General features: G+C 44.6%; 4 protein-coding genes across 5 annotated transcripts; 2 read left to right on the top strand and 2 right to left on the bottom strand.

The window, feature by feature from the left end:
• Positions 1-3218: 3218 nt before the first annotated feature.
• Positions 3219-6911, top strand: LOC311370803 (cis-aconitate decarboxylase-like; the record flags this gene model as incomplete). The annotated part of the gene is made up of 4 exons (XM_084489109.1): positions 3219-3317; positions 3912-4001; positions 5648-5847; positions 5984-6911. The coding sequence occupies exons 1-4, from the start codon at positions 3240-3242 to the stop codon at positions 6909-6911; spliced, it is 1296 nt and encodes a 431-aa protein (XP_084345235.1). The 5' UTR covers positions 3219-3239.
• A 309-nt stretch (positions 6912-7220) lies between these two features.
• On the bottom strand, positions 7221-9442 carry LOC311370801 (glutamine amidotransferase-like class 1 domain-containing protein 3, mitochondrial). The gene is made up of 4 exons (XM_084489107.1): positions 9254-9442; positions 8799-8970; positions 8125-8323; positions 7221-7663 (listed from the first exon to the last, which is right to left on the bottom strand). Exons 1-4 carry the CDS (start codon positions 9359-9361, stop codon positions 7468-7470), a joined length of 675 nt encoding a protein of 224 aa, XP_084345233.1. The 5' UTR covers positions 9362-9442; the 3' UTR covers positions 7221-7467.
• Positions 9443-10025: 583 nt separating this feature from the next.
• LOC311370802 (bis(monoacylglycero)phosphate synthase CLN5-like) lies at positions 10026-12172 on the top strand. Its single transcript, XM_084489108.1, has 4 exons — positions 10026-10182; positions 10438-10612; positions 10707-10932; positions 11172-12172. The coding sequence occupies exons 1-4, from the start codon at positions 10076-10078 to the stop codon at positions 11657-11659; spliced, it is 996 nt and encodes a 331-aa protein (XP_084345234.1). The 5' UTR covers positions 10026-10075; the 3' UTR covers positions 11660-12172.
• Positions 12173-12440: 268 nt separating this feature from the next.
• LOC311370798 (F-box/LRR-repeat protein 3-like) lies at positions 12441-17747 on the bottom strand. 2 transcript variants are annotated; one of them, XM_084489105.1, is made up of 5 exons: positions 17517-17747; positions 16758-17130; positions 16507-16629; positions 15969-16140; positions 12441-15579 (listed from the first exon to the last, which is right to left on the bottom strand). In XM_084489105.1, the coding sequence occupies exons 2-5, from the start codon at positions 17124-17126 to the stop codon at positions 14936-14938; spliced, it is 1308 nt and encodes a 435-aa protein (XP_084345231.1). In that variant the 5' UTR covers positions 17127-17130; positions 17517-17747; the 3' UTR covers positions 12441-14935. The 2 variants fall into 2 exon arrangements, with proteins under 2 accessions (XP_084345231.1, XP_084345232.1); XM_084489106.1 differs by having other exon boundaries at positions 16758-17127.
• Between the last annotated feature and the right edge of the window lie 4645 nt (positions 17748-22392).

The raw sequence follows: 22392 nt of genomic DNA, 5'->3' as shown, positions 1-22392 counted from the left end.
CAGCGAGGGCGATGAGGGAGTCCAGGTCCGGCGGCAGATCCAATGGTAGCAGATGCTCTTGAACAGGGCCAGCCAGCCCCTTCAGAAAGACGTCATAGAGCGCCATGGCGTTCCAACCACTCTCCGCAGCCAAGGTCCGGAAGCGTAATCACACACGGATTCTTGACCTTGCCTCAACCCGCTCAGCTCCCTTGCCTTTTCCCGTTCAGTAGAGACTGGGTCAAAGGTCCTATTGAGGGCCACCTTGAAGTCCTGGAGGGAGCTGCAGAGCGGGGATCCTCTCGCCCACTCCGCCGTGGCCCACGCCCTTGCCCTACCCGCCAGGTGGGAGATCATAAAGGCAACCCTGGCCCGGTCTGTGGGGAATGCGTGAGGGAAAAGCTCAAAATGCATTTCACAGTCTGTAAGAAATGACTTACATTGTCCTAGATCTCCTGAGAATCGCTCGGGAGGGGCCAGCCGGGCTCCAGCTCCGGCGTAGGCAGTGGTGGGGACGGGTGGGGGTTCAGGCGCAGCGGATACAGTATCCGTCTTATCAGGGCGACTGAAGAACCGCTCCATCCGCTCAGTGAGCTGCCCTATCTGGGCAGCAACGACAGCCATGAAGTCCTCATGACTATGGGCGAGGCCACCGATTCCCTGGCCCAGTGCAGCCATCTGCTCATCCTGACAGGCGAGGCGAGCTCCCTGTGCCCGAAGAGCCGCAGTTAGCTGCTCGGACCCTGCTGCGTCCATACTGGTCAGTGTGTACTGTCACGACCGGGCTAGGATACAGGGCGCAGATGCAGGGTTTTGGGGTTCTTCAATAAAAGTCTTTATTGACAGAATCAGGTAAGATAATTCCAGGACCGAGTAACAAAAACAGGCTATGAAAATTAACTCAACTAAGGTTGTCCTAGGGAGAAACAAGACTACAAAAGATACAAAATAATAATCACTCCACTAAAAGGAGGAAAACACAAAAGACTATGAAACGTCTATAAGAACTGAAACTCTCCTGAAAACTGGAGGCACTAATTTATGAAAACGTGAGCAAACAAAAGATCACTCCAAATGGAGAAAACAAAAGGCTATGAAAACATTAACTAAGGAACTAAACTATGCTTTGAAACTTACAACTGAAAATCACTCTTCTTCAAGGAACCGGAACAAAAACCAAAAGCGACCAAAGGCGAATGCAGAGCAGAGACAAGACTGTGGTTGGTAGGAGTGAACGTACGTAGGTATGAACAAAGACGAACACACTGACACAAGACAAAGGGAGACGCCGACTCAAATACACAGGGTAACAGGGAACAGGTGGAAACACTCAGCAGACAATCAGACCAAGACACATGAGGAAGGGCAAGTGACCTGAAACGAGAGGAAAGTTACTTTTCAAAATAAAACAGGAAATGACAGGACAAGACATGGAGACAGGACAAAAACCCAACTTGACCTCACCGCGGTGTGACAATTACATCCATAATTACTACGGATATAGGCCTACTGTACTGTCTGTATGTACGACTTTACAGTACATACAGTGTATGGAAACGTCATTACATTTCAAGTATTCAATAAATGTCTCTGCATCAGTCAAGAGGTGATGTCTTGGATTTCTCTGAAACGGGCATGAAGACTTCAATAAAGACTTCCGTCCCGCCCGGACACACCCAGCACCGTTGGGAAAAGTCCGCTATCAAGTTCCCCTACACTGGCTATATCTACTTCCCCAAGACTGTAGAACTGAAAGCAAACGGTTGTGGTTTTAGCTATTGGCAAAAGATAAAAAAGAATAATGGTAATAGTAAAAACAAATGGTATAGGCCTAGATAAAATATATATATATATATATATATATATATATATATATATATTTTTTTTTTTTTTTTTTTTTTTTTTTTTTAATTCAATGGTCAATTATTTGAAATTTCACTCAATTTGAAGGATCAAATGAGAGCTGAATGTAGACTATATGCCTATATAGGCCTATTTGTATTTTTACTATAGCTATTTACATTATCTTGTATTGTTGCTTCTATGTGGCTGTTGAGAGTGAAACTTTGGAACAGCTTACCAGAAGATATTAAAGATAGTAAAAATGTTGCCCATTTAAAAACAATGTTTAAAAACAATATTTTTGAAAAGTACAGAAGTGAAAATGTAGAGAGCAACAAAGGGAAATAATTAACTTCATTTTGCAACAAACATGAAGTTTTCTTGTTTGTTTGATTCGGACTGTTTTTTAGCTATAGGATTGATATGGGATGTGTAATGTAAACTAGGAAATTTAGACCTGTTTTGTTTTTTTGAGTTGTGAAGGTTTGTGGATATAGGATGGTCGGTGGGGGACGTACTGTGTAGGTATATGTATGTATGTGTGTGGGGTGTATGTATATGCGACATTCCGATCAGACTGCTTATGGTTTTTAATAATGAAATGAGAAATGAGGGTGCGGCAGCTATAAGCTTTGCTTCAGCCGCAACCCTTTTCGACCAGCTGTATAGTATTTGTTACTACCTTGAATTTGTTTTGTTGAAATTTTGATGCTGTGATCGAAATAAACACTCATTCATTCAGAAACCAAGCCTTAGAATTGTAGAACTACGATCTTGTGTAGGCCTACTTGTAGCCTACAATACGATTTAATAATAGTAATTCTGATACTGATTCTGATTATAATTGTTCATTATTAAGTATTCAAGTTTTAAAAAGGTAGGCTACACCATGGATGCTGTAGGCCTACTTCACTGCATGTCACGAGTCACGACCGACGTCTTGTCGACTGATCCTTTATTGTGAAACGTCCTTCTCGTAAACAATCCGTGTTGTCATTCTGGAAAATCGCCCTGGCCGGTCTTCAAACGAGTGGGTGGGCCGCACTGTATTTAAGTGACTGACAGTGTGCTTTCACTATTTCTAATCACTAACTATTTCTAATCACTAACTCTCGGAGGAACCCAACCATGCTGCGCAAGGTATCACAGAGCGACTACTTTTATTATTATTTGAATGCTTTGCCAATTCAAAAGAATTACAACATGAATAGGCCTACCATTTTAAATGCCATGCATTCCAAGCCGTATTTTGAGCAGTTTTTTCCTCTAGGTTGGTGATCTATTATAGGCTGGATGGGAATCCTCAACGTAACTTTGTTGTTGTTGTTTTCCAGAATGTTACCAGAAGCTTTGGAGCCGCGATCAGCGGTCTGGGCAGGGGCCACCTGACAGAGCGAGTGATCTCCCGGAGCAAGAGGATGATGCTGGACACCCTCGGGGTGGGGCTAATCGGCACCCGGACGGACGTCTACAACAAAGCCCTCCAATACAGCCAGGTACTGACACCTCCATCACTGGGACTGGGAACTGCATGAAACTGTAAAACTGAAAAACTGAAACTGGGCAGTATAGTATAGGGCCTACTTAATGAAGTGCATCTCAGGGAAAATCGCATGAACAAGTAGGGCGAGGATGTTGTAGTGGTGCAGGTGTTCAACTCCCAGCAGAAAGGCTCTGGGTTTGATCCCCAATGTGCACAGCTGTACCTGTAGTTAGATCTTTGACTAAAATGCCTCACCGCCGCTATTTTCTTCTTGATTAACTGTATCTGAATTCACTGAGACAAAAGCATGTGCACAATGGCTGAATGGTTAGGCTAATAACTTCAAATGCCACACATTTTAAAACATAAGATAAATATGTAGATATAAATTGTATTTAAATCGAAATTATTGATACTTGCGCACATGTTTGTCCACAAAAGCACACCGTTCTTTTCTGATCGGTTCTACAAAAAAATGTATAGCTACTACTGTGCCATGGAAATCCCCTGTGATGCATTTATAATTGATCTCCGCCTGATGATCCAAACTCGTGTGGATACGACAATCTTGTTTTATCATTTAGTCATGCGGAATGTTTTGTTGCAGAGCTTCTCATCGAGGGATCAGAGCCAGGTCTGGGGGAGGGCAGACACGGCCCTGCCCCCGCAGCACGCTGCCTTTGTCAACGGTGTCGCGGTAGGTCTCATCATCATAACTGTGCGTGCGTGTGTGTGTGTGTGTGTGTGTGTGTGTGTGTGTGTGTGTGTGTGTGTGTGTGTGTGTGTGTGTGTGTGTGTGTGTGTGTGTGTGTGTGTGTGTGTGTGTGTGTGTGTGTGTGTGTGTGTGTGTGTGTGTGTGTGTGTGTGTGTGTGTGTGCGTGCGGCCTTCTTAGTTGTAACAGTGATTTTAGTTAAAGATCTTTTCCATCCAGTGACGGACTGGGATTAAAAAAACAGCCCTGGCATTTTCACCCACCAGCGGCCCACACGGGGGCGCGCGCACGCACGGATATAACTTCACAGATATAACTTCACACGCACGGAAATAACACGCACTTTTGTAGCCCCATTGGTGATGAACTCTAACTATAATATGCATAAAGACTGCACCAAAAACATGGCTATATCAATGCACAACTCCAAAAAAAAACAAAAAAACATAATACAAACGTGTCTTAATTAACGTCATGCAATAACGTCCGCAACCCTGTCTATCACGTCATCAGCATCCAAGTTCATTAGGACCTCTTTCTCTGTCGCCATCAGCATAAAGGCCTCCAAATTATCCTGTGACAATCGTGTCCTTAGGCGGAAAAACTTCGCATGCCACTTGAGTACATGAGTGTTAGTGTTAGTAGGAATTGATATGCCTACCATATATTGTTGTAGGCACAGGTGAAGAGTTGCCTATCTTCCTCTATCTCCGCGGCATCAGCAAATTCCGACACTCTGACGTCTCTCTGTGTGGGCTACTCGTTTAGAGGAGACTTTCATTGTCAGCCAACAGTAGTCTCCTTCTCTCCTTCTGTCGCTGAATTCATAGAATTCATAGTTGAACCTCAGCAGACTCTCTTCCAACAACCCCCTAACACGCAGACGCGGTCTGATTGAAATTTGAAATTCCCAGAAGTCATTGCTTCATATAACTTTTGTAAACCAATAATAAAATAAAAAATACAGGCAGATTTGTTGTATTTCAATTTTTTTTTTTTGTATTTCAATTGCAACAATGCACGTTTTTAACATCTGATTGAATAAGGCTACAAAAGAATGTAGACCGATGTAAATGTTGAGGGTAACCATGACTGTGTAGTAGAGACTCCTATCTGGTATAAATAATGATCAGTTTTCATGTAGGTGACTAGGGGTTTAGAGATAAATGGCTGACTTTAATTGATATGAGACCAAGTTTTCTTCATCCCAGATCTTAACTGAACATCAAACACAATCATTGAGCCGACAAAATACACAATTTGTTCTAGAAGCTAGATTTAAACTATTATGCCGTTTTCTCATTATACCACAGAAGTGTTGAATGATTCAGAAAATTCAATATTGATTGCATTCTTCTTCAAAACCGGATATCCCTGCCACTTATTCTTAGTTTCGGTTTTGTCGATACGTTTTTTTTTTGTATCGACCAGATGTTTCCTTGACAACGGTAAACTATACTCAAAGCACTGCAGAACAAAAAACTCTGATTAAGCTCATTATTTTCCAATAACAGGACATTTGTTCAGTTAATCTTGGGGCTGCTCGACTGCGCTGGGACATTTGCACACGCATAATGTGTTCTGTGAAAATGTTCTTCCCCATTTGACCTCTGATCTCCCCACGCTGCAGGTTCATTCTATGGACTTTGATGACACATGGCACCCGGCCACCCACCCATCAGGGGCCATTCTCCCTGCGGTCCTGGCCTTGGCCCAGGTCCTTCCCAGGCGGCTCTCTGGACTAGACCTGCTCCTGGCCTTCAACGTTGGCATCGAGGTACAAGGCAGACTGCTGAGCTTCTCCAGGGAAGCCCTCAACATCCCTCAAAGGTTAGTTTGTTATTAAACCAAACCTATCTTGAAGCTATTTCCTGCTTCCCTCACCAGTGAGACTACTGACAATTTGACTATATAGCAAAACATTATCCATAAGGCTTATTTTCGGGACCCTTCTCCCAACTTTTAGATTCCACCCGCCCACTGTAGTTGGTGTGATGGGAAGTGCGGCAGCTTCAGCCAGTCTCCTGGGTCTGTCCCCGGCCCAGTGCACTCACGCCCTGGCCATTGCGGCATCGTCCGCTGGCTCTCCCTTGGCCAACGCCGCCACCCAGACCAAGCCTCTTCACATGGGGAACGCCGCCGGCCGAGGGCTGGAGGCCGCTCGGCTGGCCTGCATGGGGCTGGAGGGGAACCCGGACGTCCTGGACATGGAGTCCGGTTTCGGGGTTTTCTTCAACGAGTACAACCCCTCTGCGATGGCTGACGTCGGGGGCTTCGAGTGGGCCCTGGAGAGTCAGAACGTGGCCGTCAAGAGCTTCCCTGCCCACCTGGGGATGCACTGGGTGGCGGAGGCGGCGTTGGCGGCCAAGGCCGAGCTGGAGAGCGGAGGCGAGTCCAGCAACCGCCTCGACCAGGTCAGGAGCGTGACGTTGAGAGTTCCGGCCTCCAAGTACATCGACTGCCCTTATCCGTCCACGGAGCACCAGGCCAGGCACTCGTTCCAGTTCAACGCCTGCTCGGCCCTGCTTGACGACCGGGTGACAGTGGAGTCCTTCAGCGACGCCCAGCGGAACCGACCCGCCCTCAGGGAACTCCTGTCCATGGTGAGGGTGGAGAGCCCCGAGGACAACCACCCCAGCTTCGACAAGATGTACTGCGACGTGGTCATAGAAACGCACCCGGGGAATAGGTACGCGGGAAGGTGCGATACGTTCTACGGCCACTGGAGGCGGCCGCTGAGCCAGGAAGACCTGGAGAGGAAGTTCAGAGGCAACGCGTCCACCGTGCTGTCGTCCGAAGGGGTGGAGGGCATCGTGGACGTCGTGGGAAACATGGAGCGAATCACAGACCTGTCTGCTCTTGGTTTATACCTCCAGATGACAAACAATCAATAGGCTTAAAGTATGAAAAGTATATATATAGAAATATAGAAATAGATATAGAAATACATTATATATATATATATATATTTAGTTTATATATATATATTTAGTTTGTTGGGGCTTTATACATTTATTTCAATCACGCACATCATATGCATTGTAAATTTTGTAATGTCTGAATGTGTGACAATATCTTACTGTCTTACAGTAAGATGTATTGTGCAATATCTTCTTAGCTGTGAACGGAAAATAAAAAATGCTGACATGGAAAATATGGTATGGTTTTGTCGGTGCTTCTCATAACCCAAACAACAATCCATGTTTGCCTATGAAAAAACTTTTATTGTACTTGTCATTTCCTACTGCAAAGCCACCTGGAGGCACATCCATAACTCATGATTGGTTAGCATCAAGAGAACAGTTAAAGTGGTCACTGGATTCTGCTACTAGTCATCATTAATATGATGATCAACTTGGCCACTGGTTTTGGCCAGTGTGCTCTTACAGCAGAGTGCATGCAACGCAGAGTGCATTCATTTCCCAGCATTCATCCCAGTCAAAGGGGAAATCAGGCCAGCTTCAGCACAGCCTGCACCATGGTGCCGATGCCATCGAAGATCTCGTGGAGAGGCGCGTCGCACATAAAAGCGCAGGTGGTGACCACTTTGTTCTTCTCGTCCACGTGGCTCTCTGCCACGCTCTTGCTCACGTGCGTGCAGCCCAGCTGCACAATGGCGGCCGCCGTGTCCGTGGTGTTGGGGTATCTGTACACAGAAAGAAGCCGGCACTGCTTAGGCTTGGATAAGGGTGTGTGAATGCTAAACTATGCGGTCACCATGTGTGAACTGTGTGAGCCAGCGGTGAACCAAAGATTAAGTACTTTTCCAGCATCAGTAAAAGACTGTACCCCTGTCGGCTACACACTGCTGCTTGCTAGTTTGTAATTTTTTATTAGATAGTTTGTTTAAGTTGTTGTTGTTTTTTTAGACAGCGAGACAATACATACTGCAGACATGTAAAGGTGCTTGCCCACTGCCACAACAACATTGTGCGTTTGTGTTGGTGGTTGATGTTGCCGGGTTGCGTTTCTTGTTGAATCGGGGGTTGCCCAACTTTGGCCGTCGTTTTTTAAACCGGTTGTTGGTGTTTGTCTGGGCAGTTTGTGCAAGCAGCTTAACAGTGCGGGTCTAGGAAGACACATCCAGGTGTACGTTGGTGAACCCACTTGTCGTCGTTCTCGCGGCCCACGGTGACCTCGCAGCCCGGGAAGACCTTGGCGGCCAGGACGGGGGAGATACAGCAGAGACCGATGGTCTTGCCCTCGGTGTGGAAGGCCTGGAGCACCGCCTTCACCTCTGTGTTGACACTGCAGTCCTTCCCCTCGGTGGCCCACGTGCACAGGTTCTTAGCTGCGCCGAAGCCACCTGCAAAACCAACCATGGGACCAAAAAAACCTTTTGTTAACTTGGATAAATGTATAAATCGACTCTATTTCTTGCACAATGTTATGAAAGTAATACTTTTTTTTGTCTTTTTGGGTTGTGAGAAATTTAAAAGAACGGTATGATACAATTATTAATTATAATAATATAATTGAAAGTTAATCGAAATTTGGCAGGGCTGTTTCACTCCCTGCCAAACTGTGCTGAGTTTGAATCACAATATCTGCCGATCCGTCTGTGTATCCTTGAACAAGGTGACTATGTATCTAAATGCACTGTAAGTCACATAAAAATTATAAGCGTCTGCTAAATATCTAACGGCAAATGGGAATTCATGCTTTGTCTCATCCCTAAATTGGTACCATGTGAAGCAAAGAGGACACAACGAAGGCTAGGGACATCCAGTCAGCAGGCTAACTACATCATTCGGGTCACAGTTGCCTAGGCAACCCTGCACCTGGGAAAATAACGGCATCATAGTCTTTGACGAGGAGTTTGGACAGATCCTGAATGTCTCCCCGCGCCAGCCTGGCACTCTCCACCAACACGTTTCTCTTCTCCTCCGTGGGACCTCCTTTCATGTGATCCACCACGTGCATCTGATCCACGTTGGGGGCAAACATCTTCACCTGCAGGATATTAGGGAGTTGCCATTTATTGATCACTGATAATAAAAATGTAAACAAAAAAAAAAGATTTTAAGCAAAAACATTAGGTCGTTGGTTGGAAATTTTGGATTGCAAAATTAAAGAGTTATGGTAGCCTAAATATGATATACAGCACAAAGTAATAAACTACTACGTGATCAGTAAAGTAGTAATAGTAGGTGGGCCAATATTATGGAGGGTAATCGGGTCACACATGGGGCTAGCTAGGGTAGGCCTATGGCTGGACTAGCAACACTGTACTTACACTTGCATCCCCTCTGCTGAGATGGACCAAAACAGCGGAGGCTTCGTGGATTTCAGTGCCATCGAATACTCCGCAGCCTGCAAGCACTACAGCAACGCGCTTCCCCATGCTGAGATGATGGTGTGTGTGTGTGTGGTTAACTTCGATGACCCAATGCCTCAAGCACACAGCAACCGGCTTGAGTTTAACGTCCAGCGTATCAGATGATCATAATGTAACGTTATGACCATTACGCCCTCTACTGTAGCGGATGATTAAAACAAGCCCAAATCGCATACACGTGGCTGTATTAATCATTATAGGCTACGATAATCATTATATGATAATCATCATGCTCACCACATTAATAAATAATTAGATACACTTTAAATATATACATAAAAAGACAACTGATTTGTACATATCATTTAGTTTGATAAAAAAAATACTTTTTACATTTTAGATTAGATCCATTTTATGCATATATATGTCAAATTGTTATTTGTTTTATTTTTTCTACATTATGTCAAAACGTATATAGCCTATTATCATTAGGCCTATATTTTAATGATCGAGACAGCCTACGTCTGCACTTGCCTTTAATTCACAAATAAATTATATAATTGGAATTATCGTTGACCTTAATAACAAAATAAAAAACTTCCTACTGGTTGTACCTGGTTGTATATATTTTTGGGGATAACTCTTTAACCTCAACCGCATGACTGCACATGATAAACAAGACCATGTGACCTGCACGTCACCGACTGTCTATAGGGAAGTGGCTCACAGATGACTTTCCTTCCAACTTTTTGATACGGTTCCCGTGTGCTAAGTTCTGACATGAGATTTCTACCGACACTTCTGGGTTTTCTGTTGTCGTGTCTCTATGTGAGGGCACACACCAGACCTCCCTCTCAACAGCCGTCGAGGTGGCCCGTCCCATACAGGTACTGCGAACCTCTCTGACTCGGGATGGGGTCCCACTGGACTAGCTCAACAATCATGTGATTTGCATGGAAACTTTGCTACAATTCCGATAGCCTTCCCTGCATCCTCATCCTCATCGTCGTGATGAGGATGAGGATGCAGGGAAGGCTAGAAGGGATAGCCTTCCCTGCATACGAGAGACAAAACTCGAATATTTACGATAACTTTTATATGCTTTTTTTTAAATGCTTGTATTACATGTAATTTTGTCAAAGGCGGGTTGATGAACGGCCAGCTGTGGACTCGTACTGCGAAGCCCTGTACCCATTTTGCCCTACTGGTGATCGAGATGGACGAATACCCTACATGAGGGACACTGATCAAATTTCAGTATATCGACTGCAAGCACCAGTATGGGAGTTCAAGTATGGAGATCTAATGGGCAAATTTGTAAGTAGAAAAAGTTAAGTAAGTAATTTATGCTTTGCATCACGGAGTCCTCGTCATACACGTCATATGCAGGTCTGTCTTTGTTATTATACAGCATATTATGCATGATGCCATCGGATTCAGCAGTGCTGACACCAAGAGCAATTACACCATGGAGTGGTACGAGCTGTTCCAGCTGGGCAACTGCACGTTCCCTCACCTGAGAGCCAACGCCAGCGCTCCGTTTTGGTGCAACCAGGGTGCTGCGTGCTTCTTCGAGGGCATAGATGACGTGCACTGGTCTCAAAATGGCACCCTGGAAAAAATTGGAGTCATCACTGGTGAGAGAAAGGCTTCACAAATATCTTAGGCACACTATGAAGTGTAGCTATTTATAAAAAGTCATGATTCCTAAAACTAAGGCTTTCATACTGTCATCTTTTTTGTGCGATGTGGTTATGCTGACAAATAAAGGTTACATACATCTAAAAATGCAAATAAACTGGAAAGCAAGCAGAAGCTACAGACCAGGAATAAGCCATAAAGTCATTATGGACCCTATGATCATCTCCTCCCCCAGGTGACACGTTTAACGACATGGCCCAGTGGGTGCAGGAGGACAACCAGACGGGAATCTACTACGAAACCTGGACGGTGCGCTCCGACCCGGGCCCCAACGCCACGGCGTGGTTCGAGTCCTTCGACTGCTCCCAGTTCGTCCACCGCACCTACAGGAAGCTGGCCGACCTCGGGGCCAAACTGTCCAGCCGCTCCGCGACCAAATACACCAAGGTCTACCTGTACAGCGGAGAACCCACCTACCTGGGGAACGACAGCGCCATATTCGGACAGCCCTCCATGAAGGACCTGGCGGCAGACATCCAGCAATTCTACTACACCTTCAGGCCCCACCAGTCCTACGTGGACTTTGCCATTAGTTTAGTGGACATTTATGAGAAGGTGGTGGTGCACAAGAACTTCTACCTTTATTACAACTCTGAGTATTGGCATCTGCCGATGAAACCACCCTATATGCAAATCGTATACGAGGAGGTTCCCTTACCCTAACGTATTCTAATGTGTTCTGTTTCTCCGTTTGCTTTAAGAATTGAATGCCAAGCCTGGTTTACCACTGTAATTATTGGAGTTGTCTGACAATTTCAGACTGTATTTTTCTATAGGATCTAGTCAGATGACCGTATCCAAATTGTATATTGTAATATACATTTTTCCTCTTGATATTTTAACCCAATGGATGTATTACCTGCTGCCTCAAACACTGTGCTTTTTAAGGACATCTGTGTTACAAAGTGTTTTCAATAGCAAAAACTTCATTTTTTCACATGCGTAATAAAAAAGACATGGTCAGCAGTGGCTTGGTAGTAATTGAGATCACTTGCTATTGATTAGTGCCAAATTTATTCTGGTGAAATTCTTGATCCCCAGCCAAGACCCAAGGCTGAAGTCCATGACTGACCTGCACTGAATTCTTCATGAGATATACCCCCACCCTTTTGCCATGATTGTGTCTTTGGACTTAAAATGTATTTAATTAAAAACATGAAAATGCCCAAACATTGACCAATCAGAAGTCAGTCTGATTGACTAATCCGAAAGTACACAATCCTTAGGGTTGGAAGCCCTGGTATTAATGTTCATTTGGTATTTCCGTATCAACAATTAGTAGTTGTAAAGTTAACTGTTTAGAAATCCTCAAAAGGAAACCTATACATTCACAATTCTTTATTCCATGACCACATGTCCATAACAATTGATTTAATTTCAAGACAGGAAAGCAAACTTGACAAAACATTTGCCATACAGAACAAAAGCTAAAATGGCTGCTTGGTCAGTACCAGTTCACTTTGATTTAATTTACTTCAGGAAAACTGAACGAACAAAAATTGGGCTCAGGAGTGGCTAAATGATGAGGTGGCATCTCGGTTGCTATGCTAACTCAATGAAAGCCTTTCTTCATTCTTCAGAAAAATGCTTGATTAAGGAAAATACATTTGTTTAAACTATTGCTGCTTACAAAACCAAAAACAAAGAATGGATCCTCACGTTTGAGTTGGATTCATTTAAAAAATGAATCAACGTGATCCAAGAATATTTGTTCTAACTGGAGGGAACACAGAAACATTTGAAATGTTTTCATCTGTTATGGTTTACAATCAACGTTTTAAAAACGAAATGAAAATGTAAAATAAAAAACAAAACATTATTATCCAAAAATAAAATGGATAATCTACAGCTTTAAAACCCACTGAAATAGGCGAAACATTAAAAAGCTCTTCATATTGATTGTTTGCTGCACACATAACTGAAAGACCACCAGTTAAATTACAAAAGCGGTATCCATACTTCAATAAATTACCTGGTTAATTAGCTCTAGTGACATGAACAACAACGGGAAGATAAAAATCCATCTAGCAAAAGGAAACTCTGCTTTTATAGAAATCACAAAAGCCAGTTGGTGATGGAAATTGGAAAACCTGACATAAAGAAACACATTTTCTATTTTATCAAACACATAGTATTTTATATACAGATGCACTTCACTTCCTTCTTAAGAGGAAAAAATACAATCGTTTGACTCATCTGACTTGCCAAACCTCTTTCCTTCTTCCTGAAACAAATGGATGCCTTTGACAGGAACCACAGCATGTGGTTCATGATGTGCTGAGTGATTCAAAAAAGGATGTCTCTTCCGTCCCAAATGTATACAGAGAGATGCCTACACCTGGGCAGGTATGAGGGCAGTTATCCAGAGAGAGAGCCGGCAGGGCTAAGTTCACAAATAGGCAAATAGAAGAAGACACTAATGTGTTTTTGTACATATATGCCTCCACAGACCTGAGAGACGGATAGATTATCAGTGCAGATTATCCCAGTGTACACTATTGATGTATAGAAGTGGAGGCTATTTTATAATAAGCTTCCTCCAAACTCTTAATTTATATTTTATAAATGCTGTTCATTCTGGAAATATTTCCTTTTCTTGAACCCATGTGTTGCTTTAAAGCTATTGATTTAAAATATTTGGTTTTCATTTAAGGTGCTTAGTAGATCTAGAAATGTAGAGGATTTTTTTCACATACATTGAAACAGGAGAGCCTTATACACTGTGTACACCTTCATTTTACACAGAGGCCTGGATCCATCCTCTCCCATCATCCCACAGCCCCTCCCCAAAGACACAGGATTCAGGTTAATGCAAACACATGGCTGCGGTCTGCTGCCAGGTGAAATATTCCTAGGATATCTGGAGGAAATCAATGGTCATTAAAAATATTTTTTGACTCAGTAAGTAACCTTTAGATAACCCCTATATACTGTCACCCCATACTTCATTGAATTACATTTTAGACAACTTTTAAGTGCAATTTTGTTGATCATAAGCTTATATTCCTGAATGATATACTTTTAGAAATTGATAGTCATCTAAAAACTGCTCATCTCATTTATATAACTATAAAATAATATAACTATAATAATAATAAAATAATATAATAATAAATTGCTGAATACCCCAGAGGAGCTACGAAATGTGTAATGATATGTTAATATTAATTAATATTATTAAATAAGTGTTTCCATGGTTATCAGTTAACACTGACCAGTTTAGCCTTGTCATTTTGTTATATTGAAATGCTAAAATGTATGTTGTTTTTTGTTCTATTAGTGGTTAATGCATCCATGAAAAATAAGATGGGTAAGCATCCTACTTTAAAATAAAATGGCTCAAAGAACAATTGACATGTGAGAATCCATATGCAGGTCAATATGTAACCCTGCCCATCACATTTTTGCCAAATGACTTCCATTGCCTTTGACCAGCCAGAGAAGCCAGGTAGCAGTGTTGTGTTCCAACATGCAGAGTTGCACAAAATGAACCATGAATTTCTCCAAAACAATCAAAATAATCTCTTAAATATATACAGCCACTAACATCCACATGTCTCAATACGGATAATTAGTAGCAAGCTACAAATTTACATCAATTCAAATGTAAAAAGTCATAAGAAACATCTGTTCAGGTACAATTATCTGTCTGTTGAAGTGTGTGATGAATGTCCAAAATAAAGCATCCGGGCCTGGATTCCTCCCATGGAGGAGGAACCCCTTCTGGACCTTCTGGTGTGAAGCTCGAGCCACAGACAGTATTCCTCTGGCTGGAGTATAAATGTGTCTGTCTCGTCAGTTCACATCCTAGCCCGCAGCCTTCCCTCCACAAGGAAACAGATGGTTAGGGAAGTCCTCTACAGAACCACGGAGTCCTCTACAGCTCCCATGCACACTTGACGTGACGCACTCTGAGAACAAAGTCTGTGGCCTGGGCCTTCACCAGGTAGGCATCATGTCCGGGAACCAGACCCTGCCCAGGTGCTTGGACACCTCCCAGTGGATGTCGTCCAGGGTGTACTTGTGATCGGGGATCAGCACCTCCTCCATGATGGACAGCTGGGACAGGCGGCGGCCGCACATCTCGACAAACTCCACGAAGGCGCTGCACGACACCTCGCACTCGCCCAGGCCGAGGGCCGAGAGCTGCGTGCAGCGCCGGGCGATGCGGATCAGCTCCTCGTCCAGGGGCCGCAGGCCGTTGGCGCAGACCACCAGCTCCACCAGGCGGGGGCAGTGCAGGCCCACGCGGCCCAGCACGTCCTTGCTGACCGAGCGGCCGAAGTAGAGGTGCGTGACGGGCGTCTCCTCGCAGAAGAAGGGGCCGAACTCCTCGTCCTCGTACAGGAAGAAGTACATGACCAGGTTGAACTTGGGCGAGTGGCGCACCATGGCGTCCCAGCTGCTCCTCTTGATGGCGTGGAAGTGCTGGCCGGGGTTGTCGCTCACCACGTCGATGCGCAGGTGCTCCAGGTGCACGTGCGTCTCCGAGGAGAGGGCCAGCAGCAGCTCATCGCTCAGGAGGTGGTAGTTTAGCGCCAGCTCTCGCAGCCCGTGGCACTGGTCTGCCACGCACAGGATGCCTGCAGAGCACAGAGGGACAGGCCATGGCGAGTCATTACAGTTGTTCTGCAGCTGTGGGGGTAATCAGACATCGATTTAAATCATGCGTCACGGTGTTTAGCTTCTCGTTTCCTGCGCGGAAGCAGTCCCCCAGTATCTGCCACACAAGAAGAACAGTCTGCCTGAGTTAACAAGCATCTCCCTCCAGCCAGTTATTTAAATGGCTCCAAGAAGTTGTAGGCGTTTGCAAGTCTGCCATGAAGACAAACATCTTTGTCGTTCTTAATCACCGGAGAAAATCACAGCCTTGAAATGACTCATTACATGGAATAGGCAGTTCAGTACAGAATTACAGACTCAAAGTCTCTCCTGAGGCCGACTGGTGTGAAGCCGCGGCCCCGTCGCATACCTGCTGGCGAGACGTGGGGGCAGCTGCTCATCTTCAACAGCTTCAGGGTGTCACTGTTGTTGGCCACCAGCACCTTCAGAGACGGGTCGTCCACGGGTGTGTCATCGATCTTCAGAGAGGACAGCGACTTGGAGTTGACAAACACCACGGTCAGCGCTGAGATGAAGTGGGACTGTGTGAGGGGGGGGGGGGGGGGGGGAGAAAACACTGCTCCGTTAGAATGAGCCTCATACCACTAGTATGTGCAATACTCAACCTAGAAAGTACCCTAGAAAGACCCTACAGATTTAAAGTTGGACAATAGATAGCAGCAACAGTGCAGTAAAATAATAACGAATAGATACAAATTTGTAATAATATGCAAATAACCACAACAATAATATATCTGTACACGTGAGTACAATTTAAATTTAAATGCAGAATGTACATGAAAACATGGGTGACGTGCTTTAGTGTCAACATTGTTTGCATTCACAATACAATCTCCCTCTTGTCCATTTGGCTGTAGTCACATTGCAGGTAGCAGCATAACGTATACCTTGGGCAGTTCCATGAAACTAGGCCTTGCTGTGGAGATCAGCCCCAGGGTTTTCAGAGAACAATTCACCAGCTGAGAAAGAATGGCACAGGCTGCCTCGGCCGACTCCGTGCTACTGTCCACCTGGAGAAAAGAGAGGGCACACGAGAGGAAAGTCGTCACTGATTCAAAATAAATTATCCCTTTTTTTCTTTTTTTTTTAAAATCAATGCTAGGACTAATGTCTCAGGTAAAAAAAAAAAACTCCTTACCTTGAAGCTGACATACTGTAAATGGTCGGAATGCCGCGTGATAATCTGCTTGATGAGGTCCGGATGGGTGGCCTTCAGATAGGAACTCGTGGGCTGGTTGAGCTCAAACTCAAAGCATCTCCACAGCTCCGGCATGTGGAAGGCCTCGTTCCAGCCGCGACACACCTGCGAGGCGAAGGCTCTGTCCAGCAGTGGGAGGTACTGGAAGATGTGGAGCAGAATTTCTTGAGGCAGCCGCGTCCATACACAACCGAAGTCACGCGGCGCGTCCTCCTCATCCAGCTGCTTCCGGACCTTTTTGCAAACCTCCGGTGAGCTTTCATGGGATGCGCTGTGGCATTCCTCCTCGTCTCCTTTGACCCTCTTCATCCTGCTACACAGATGTGTACATGCACCATAAGTAGAGACAGGGCACATAGTCCTCCATTGCATGTTAGAAGAAATGAACGAAAAAAAAATGTTTTATCATAAAAGGAAAGTGAGATTAAACTCAATGTGCATTCACATGGCTAATAGTTAATTGTTTTGTATAGGTTGCGATGCATGCACTTGTATTCAATTGAGGTGGACGGCTGTGTGTCCCCTGCTCTGGCTGCTAACGCAACAACAACACAACATGAACACAACATACCATGAACACAACGTCGGACTGACAGGGAGTATAGCAGTTTAGCTCGACAACCCGTTTGTTCAACTGATATTGCCGCTGTGCAGCCTTTTTCAAACAATGTAAAATGTGTCATTTGCTTTGAGTCCTACCTTGTTGTGTTGACAGTGAGCTAGCCGACCTGCTAGCTTTTTTGCAGCAGAAACAAAAATCAGATCCCGTACTTGTACGTTCAACCCGGCCCCGCGCTCGAAACACTCATTCGCACCCGCCAAAGATATCGCATCAGTCAAAAAATAACAACCCAGTCAGACACTGAAGAGTCTTGTGAAAATATGACCCGCTGAATGTATTGACAGACGCTTACCTAATACATTCGTCTATCCCTGTCCCTGAAATGGCGATGTGTTGTTGTGACTAGAGGAGTGCAGTGCATTATGGGACGAACGGGAGGAAATGGCTGTGGCGCGCTACAGCCATGGACCCAGAGGCGATACCACCAGGTGTGAGTGTGATTGTGATTAGCCATTACAAGCCGTTTTGAAAATGTGCAGGTTCTGACATATGTGTCCCCTTTGAATCATATGCTGGATGCTTCATTCATGCTTCTTTCTATTTAGTTTTTAGTTAATGATTGGGCTATAAGAAGACCACGTTGGTTATGTAATCGCTGACCACATTTCATAGGGTGGAAACCGGGACATTTTTAGCGTCCCGACAGGCTTTTGTCGGGACTCAGGACACGCAACTCAAAAAAAAACCTAAAAAAACGTCTGTGCCGGGTGGCTCTTGATGCACTGCCTCCTGCCTCAGTCCACTCCTTATGAAGCTCCCACAAATTTCTGAATGGCCTTTACTTGACAATCCTCTCAGGGCAGCGGTTATCCCTGTTGCTTGTGCACCTTTTTCTACCACACTTTCTCCATCCACTCAACTTTCTATGCTTGGATACAGCACTCACAGCCAGCGTCTTTAGCATGACCTTTTGAGGCTTATAACCTCCTCGTGGAGGGTGTCAATCACTGTCTTCTGCACAACTGTCAAGTCAGCAGTCGTCCCCATGGTTGTGAAGCGGATTGAAACAGACTGAGAGACCATTGAAAGTCTCAGGAAACCTGTGACACCTTGAGTCTACAATATGGACGTTTGCATGAGCTGTAAACCAAAATCATCATGATAATTACAAATAAAGGCTTGAAATATTTGACTTTGGGTGTAATAAATCGATATAATGTACATTTTCCAAAATATTCTAACTTATTGAGATGCACCTGTATATATGTATCGGCCTACACACAACTATACATTCGAATACAGTACTAACAAACAATAAAAGGACATTGATTAGTTTGATTAAATATAATTAATTTCAGTTTAACAATTAAATTAGGGCTGGAGAAACGTTTAAAAGGGTTGCTTTACATTTATACAGAGATCAAACAACTACATAGGCTAGTATCAGTTAGGCCAGTAAATAATTGACAAGCACAATGTTGTTCATTAATATGATTACCCTTGGTGTTGCAATTATTGGGAAATCTAAGTGGAATGTTGATTATAATGACATCTTTCATTCAAAGTTTGATGTCAATGTACTTTGAAAGAGAAAGAATCTTTAAAATAGCATTAAATGCATTTTAAGGATATGCATTTTCCTTATCTGGTACACTAGTGAAAACCTTTTGGTAACGTTTGACAACACGGTGACCAGCAAGGATCACATTGCCCACGACAGAAGTCATGGGCTTCCTCTAGAGGGCGCCGTAAGCTCGCCGTTTCAATCAATTGCCTCGTGTACAAGTCAGATAGTAATTGAATTAAACATGATTGCTTTTAGAAGGACACATGACCGTCCTGTGATGAAAGTCTTCATCTATGTTATTTCGCAATCCAGATAGTTTGAGGAGTTGATTCTACCGCGAATTCATCATGCGTCTTTTAAGTTGTTTTCTCTTGCTCGCTGTAAGCACCTGTGCGATGCAGTAGGCCTACCACTGCACGCCCAGTGCAGCGCACACTGGTAGCTCCTTGGTTTATTTACAACTGTTCATTAATACCATATATCACCCGCTTCGAGCATTATCACTCCATTTAATGGACATTATCAGTGGTCATCAGCCCCATAGCTATGGGCCAGTAGGGGCCTACTCCACCTAATTAGCGGCAGTAATTAACCTTCTCGCCCTCTACATAGTTACTGGCGAACACATCCATGACACATAATTAATAGGTAAATTGTCTATTTATTACATTATACTGGCACACATTTTGGCCTGAATTGGATCGCCTGTCCATTTAATGCTCTCCTGGCCGCACGGAAAGTTCAATCTTTGAACTTTGAGTGAGTGTGAGTTTCACAGTGCACAGTGCACGTTTTGAATTGTTGGCCTAACTTGGACCCTTTTATAATGTTAATAAACTCCCCCGTAGGCCTACAATACAAAAGAGAATATTGTTCTGTTCTCAACCTAACTTTATTGTGATTTAAACCTCTTGTTCTCATTATGGAGGGGGTCATTTTTCATAATGACTGACTGACTGACTGACGACTTACTTCGATAAATTGTCCCTTTGCACATCCGTTACTCGCTACAAAATAAAAGCTGAATGACTTAGAAATGTCATGTTGTGGGAAACATGAACAGCAGGTTCGGCCAATCAATGGTGGTCCTAGCTAGATTGGTAACGTTGATTGACAAGTGCTCTCAACCCACCACGGTAAACAATTGTTTACTCAATGCAAGTAGGCCTACAGAAAGTGCAAGATTGGGCGGTTTTTCGCCCCGTTTCGATTTGACCCAATAACGTTAGTATTAAGGGGTGGGAGATGGGAACCTGTCCAATAGTAATTAGGGCCGAGGGAGGGCCATCAGACCTGTCACTCAAACCTCGCGCCAATTAGGAGGAGATTTCTTTCACGATGTATTAGTCGAGCTGGCGTTGAGTGGACATAGTTCTCCGGTTGATGTTCTTTGAGTTCTTGTAAAACATATTTCAAGTTGAAGTTCTACATAAATGTAAGATCATTTTATGCATGACTATTTTGAGAGTTGTTTTATTTTAGATCATGTACTAAACACACTTTTGTGTGTGTGTGTGTGTGTGTGTGTGTGTGTGTGTGTGTGTGTGTGTGTGTGTGTGTGTGTGAAGGAAGGTGAGGAAAGACCCTTTAGTATACCCTTAGTATACGTATACATCTATAATATACGTATACATCTATAAACAGACACAAGAGAACAAAGATTTCGGCAAACATGTATTTTTTTTTATTGTATTTACATTCTATTGTGCTATTATTATTTATTTTTTTCTTCAAAGCACTGCACTTGTTCATCTGCCCCGCACCGGAACAGGGCAGCCACCCTTGACAGGGGCCCCTTCATCCTGTTCAGCCACTTATTGAAACTAGGCCTGAGGCCCTTCCCCTCAGCCTCAGTGGCGTTCAGGGGTTCAGCCCAGGCCGTCTTGCGTCTGAAGGGTTTGGGTGAAGGGGGGGGGGGGCCCAAAGGCTTCTCTTCCTCCTCATACGGCCGGGCGATGGTCGCTCGCCGAACCCTCAGAATCCTGAGTCTCTTCACCCGGACCCTCACGCTCGCCATGACCTGGGCCAGGTCGTCTCTGGGAGGTGGCAGCCAGGCCTCGAAGGGGCCCGAGCCGTCCACCCGGCGTCCTGTCAGAAATGAACAACAAAAACTGTATTTAATGATGAGTGATGACCATAGTGGCTGTTGTGTGTGTGTTTGTTGCTGTTGTGGGTTATATATCAGTGACTTTTAATGTGAGAGGCGGTCAGTAAATGTTTCGTGATCATGCTGACATAGAAAACTCAAAAGATGAATGCAAACTACACACACACACACACACACACACACACACACACACACACACACACACACTGCAGTGAGCTCACCAGGTTCATGGGAGGTCCGGCCTGGGCCCAGGGCGGTCTGACCTGGTTCCGGGGCGGTGTGGTCCGGGTTTGGGACTAACAGCTGCGGCTCACACGCGTCCTCAGTGTGACACCATCTCGTCACCACCTAGGACACACAACACACCGTGGTCAGGAACGCACCGGGTTAACCATGAACCCACACCGAAGACCCCGGAGGGGAAACCAAAAGACGTCTCAGTCGGTCCGCGACGGTGTCCTCTCCTTCCTGACCGCTCTCCGGTGTTCTTCCGCTGGCGGTGAGGCGGAGAGCGGATAGGAGGAGGTGGAGTCCCTAGAAGGGGGAGGAGGAGTGGTTCATAGGCGGAGGAGGAGGCGTCCGAATAGGAGGAGTAGGAGTCCAGATAGGGGACGATGGCGTCCGGATAGGTGGAGGCCTCTCCCTCCTGTTGGAGGGGATCATCACCACGGCGTCACGGCGACGTAGCCGCGGCGACCGAAATGTTTGGGTATACATTCTTTTGAAAAAGGCTAAAATATGCTGAAGCATAAATCAATCATTTTGATGTTTTTTCCAATTGAAAAAGTTAAAGAAAAACATGCATAAACATATTTATCTTTCTATTTTATCTATCTTTTTTATAAAGTACTGATATTAAATGTGTTCAATTGTGTGTGTGTGTGTGTGTGTGTGTGTGCCTGCACTTCTTTAAAAAAAAAGTCAGTTTGACCTTAACTTAATATAATTATGAACAACCACAGGTTTTTAAAGAATACAAATGTGCACACTTAAAGTGTGCGTGTGCGGTTGGTGTCCTTGTCCTCTCCTTCCTCACCTGTTCTTCCTCCTGTCCCTCGTCTATAGTTTGCAGTGTAACTTTCACCATAGCGTAGCCCCTTCTTGGGATGTCATCCTGCTCTCCCTCCTGTCCCAGATGGTTCCCCATAGTGGAGCTCTCTCTCTCTCTTTGCAAGGTAACTAAATGGTAAGATGCCACGTTAGTCGCTCTCGTTAGTCGATCACCACTGAGCACTGGGCCGAGGAGCGGTGACTTATATATAGAGGCATCGCTATGACATCACTGAGGCGGTGACATCATAAAGGCCCGCCGGGTTCCGCTGGCCAGAGGTGTCGTGAT

This window comes from Micromesistius poutassou (genome assembly GCF_964030765.1).
Source record: "Micromesistius poutassou genome assembly, contig: SCAFFOLD_3334, whole genome shotgun sequence".
Lineage (NCBI taxonomy): Eukaryota > Metazoa > Chordata > Actinopteri > Gadiformes > Gadidae > Micromesistius > Micromesistius poutassou.
This window is presented reverse-complemented; position numbering and strand designations above follow the sequence as displayed.

Bases quoted from the DNA above. Each gene is read 5' to 3' on its own strand.
- LOC311370801 (XM_084489107.1), bottom strand. From the start codon at position 9,361: ATGGGGAAGCGCGTTGCTGTAGTGCTTGCAGGCTGCGGAGTATTCGAT. The intron at 8,971-9,253 runs GTAAGTACAGTG...AATATCCTGCAG, and splicing joins TCAGCAGAGGGGATGCAAGT to GTGAAGATGTTTGCCCCCAA. The intron at 7,664-8,124 runs GTGGGTTCACCA...TTCTGTGTACAG, and splicing joins GGCCGCGAGAACGACGACAA to ATACCCCAACACCACGGACA.
- LOC311370802 (XM_084489108.1), top strand. From the start codon at position 10,076: ATGAGATTTCTACCGACACTTCTGGGTTTTCTGTTGTCGTGTCTCTAT. The intron at 10,183-10,437 runs GTACTGCGAACC...ATTTTGTCAAAG, and splicing joins AGGTGGCCCGTCCCATACAG to GCGGGTTGATGAACGGCCAG. The intron at 10,613-10,706 runs GTAAGTAGAAAA...GTTATTATACAG, and splicing joins GAGATCTAATGGGCAAATTT to CATATTATGCATGATGCCAT.
- LOC311370798 (XM_084489105.1), bottom strand. From the start codon at position 17,126: ATGAAGAGGGTCAAAGGAGACGAGGAGGAATGCCACAGCGCATCCCAT. The intron at 16,630-16,757 runs GTAAGGAGTTTT...TCTTTTCTCCAG, and splicing joins TACAGTATGTCAGCTTCAAG to GTGGACAGTAGCACGGAGTC. The intron at 15,580-15,968 runs GTATGCGACGGG...TGTGCTCTGCAG, and splicing joins CCCCCACGTCTCGCCAGCAG to GCATCCTGTGCGTGGCAGAC.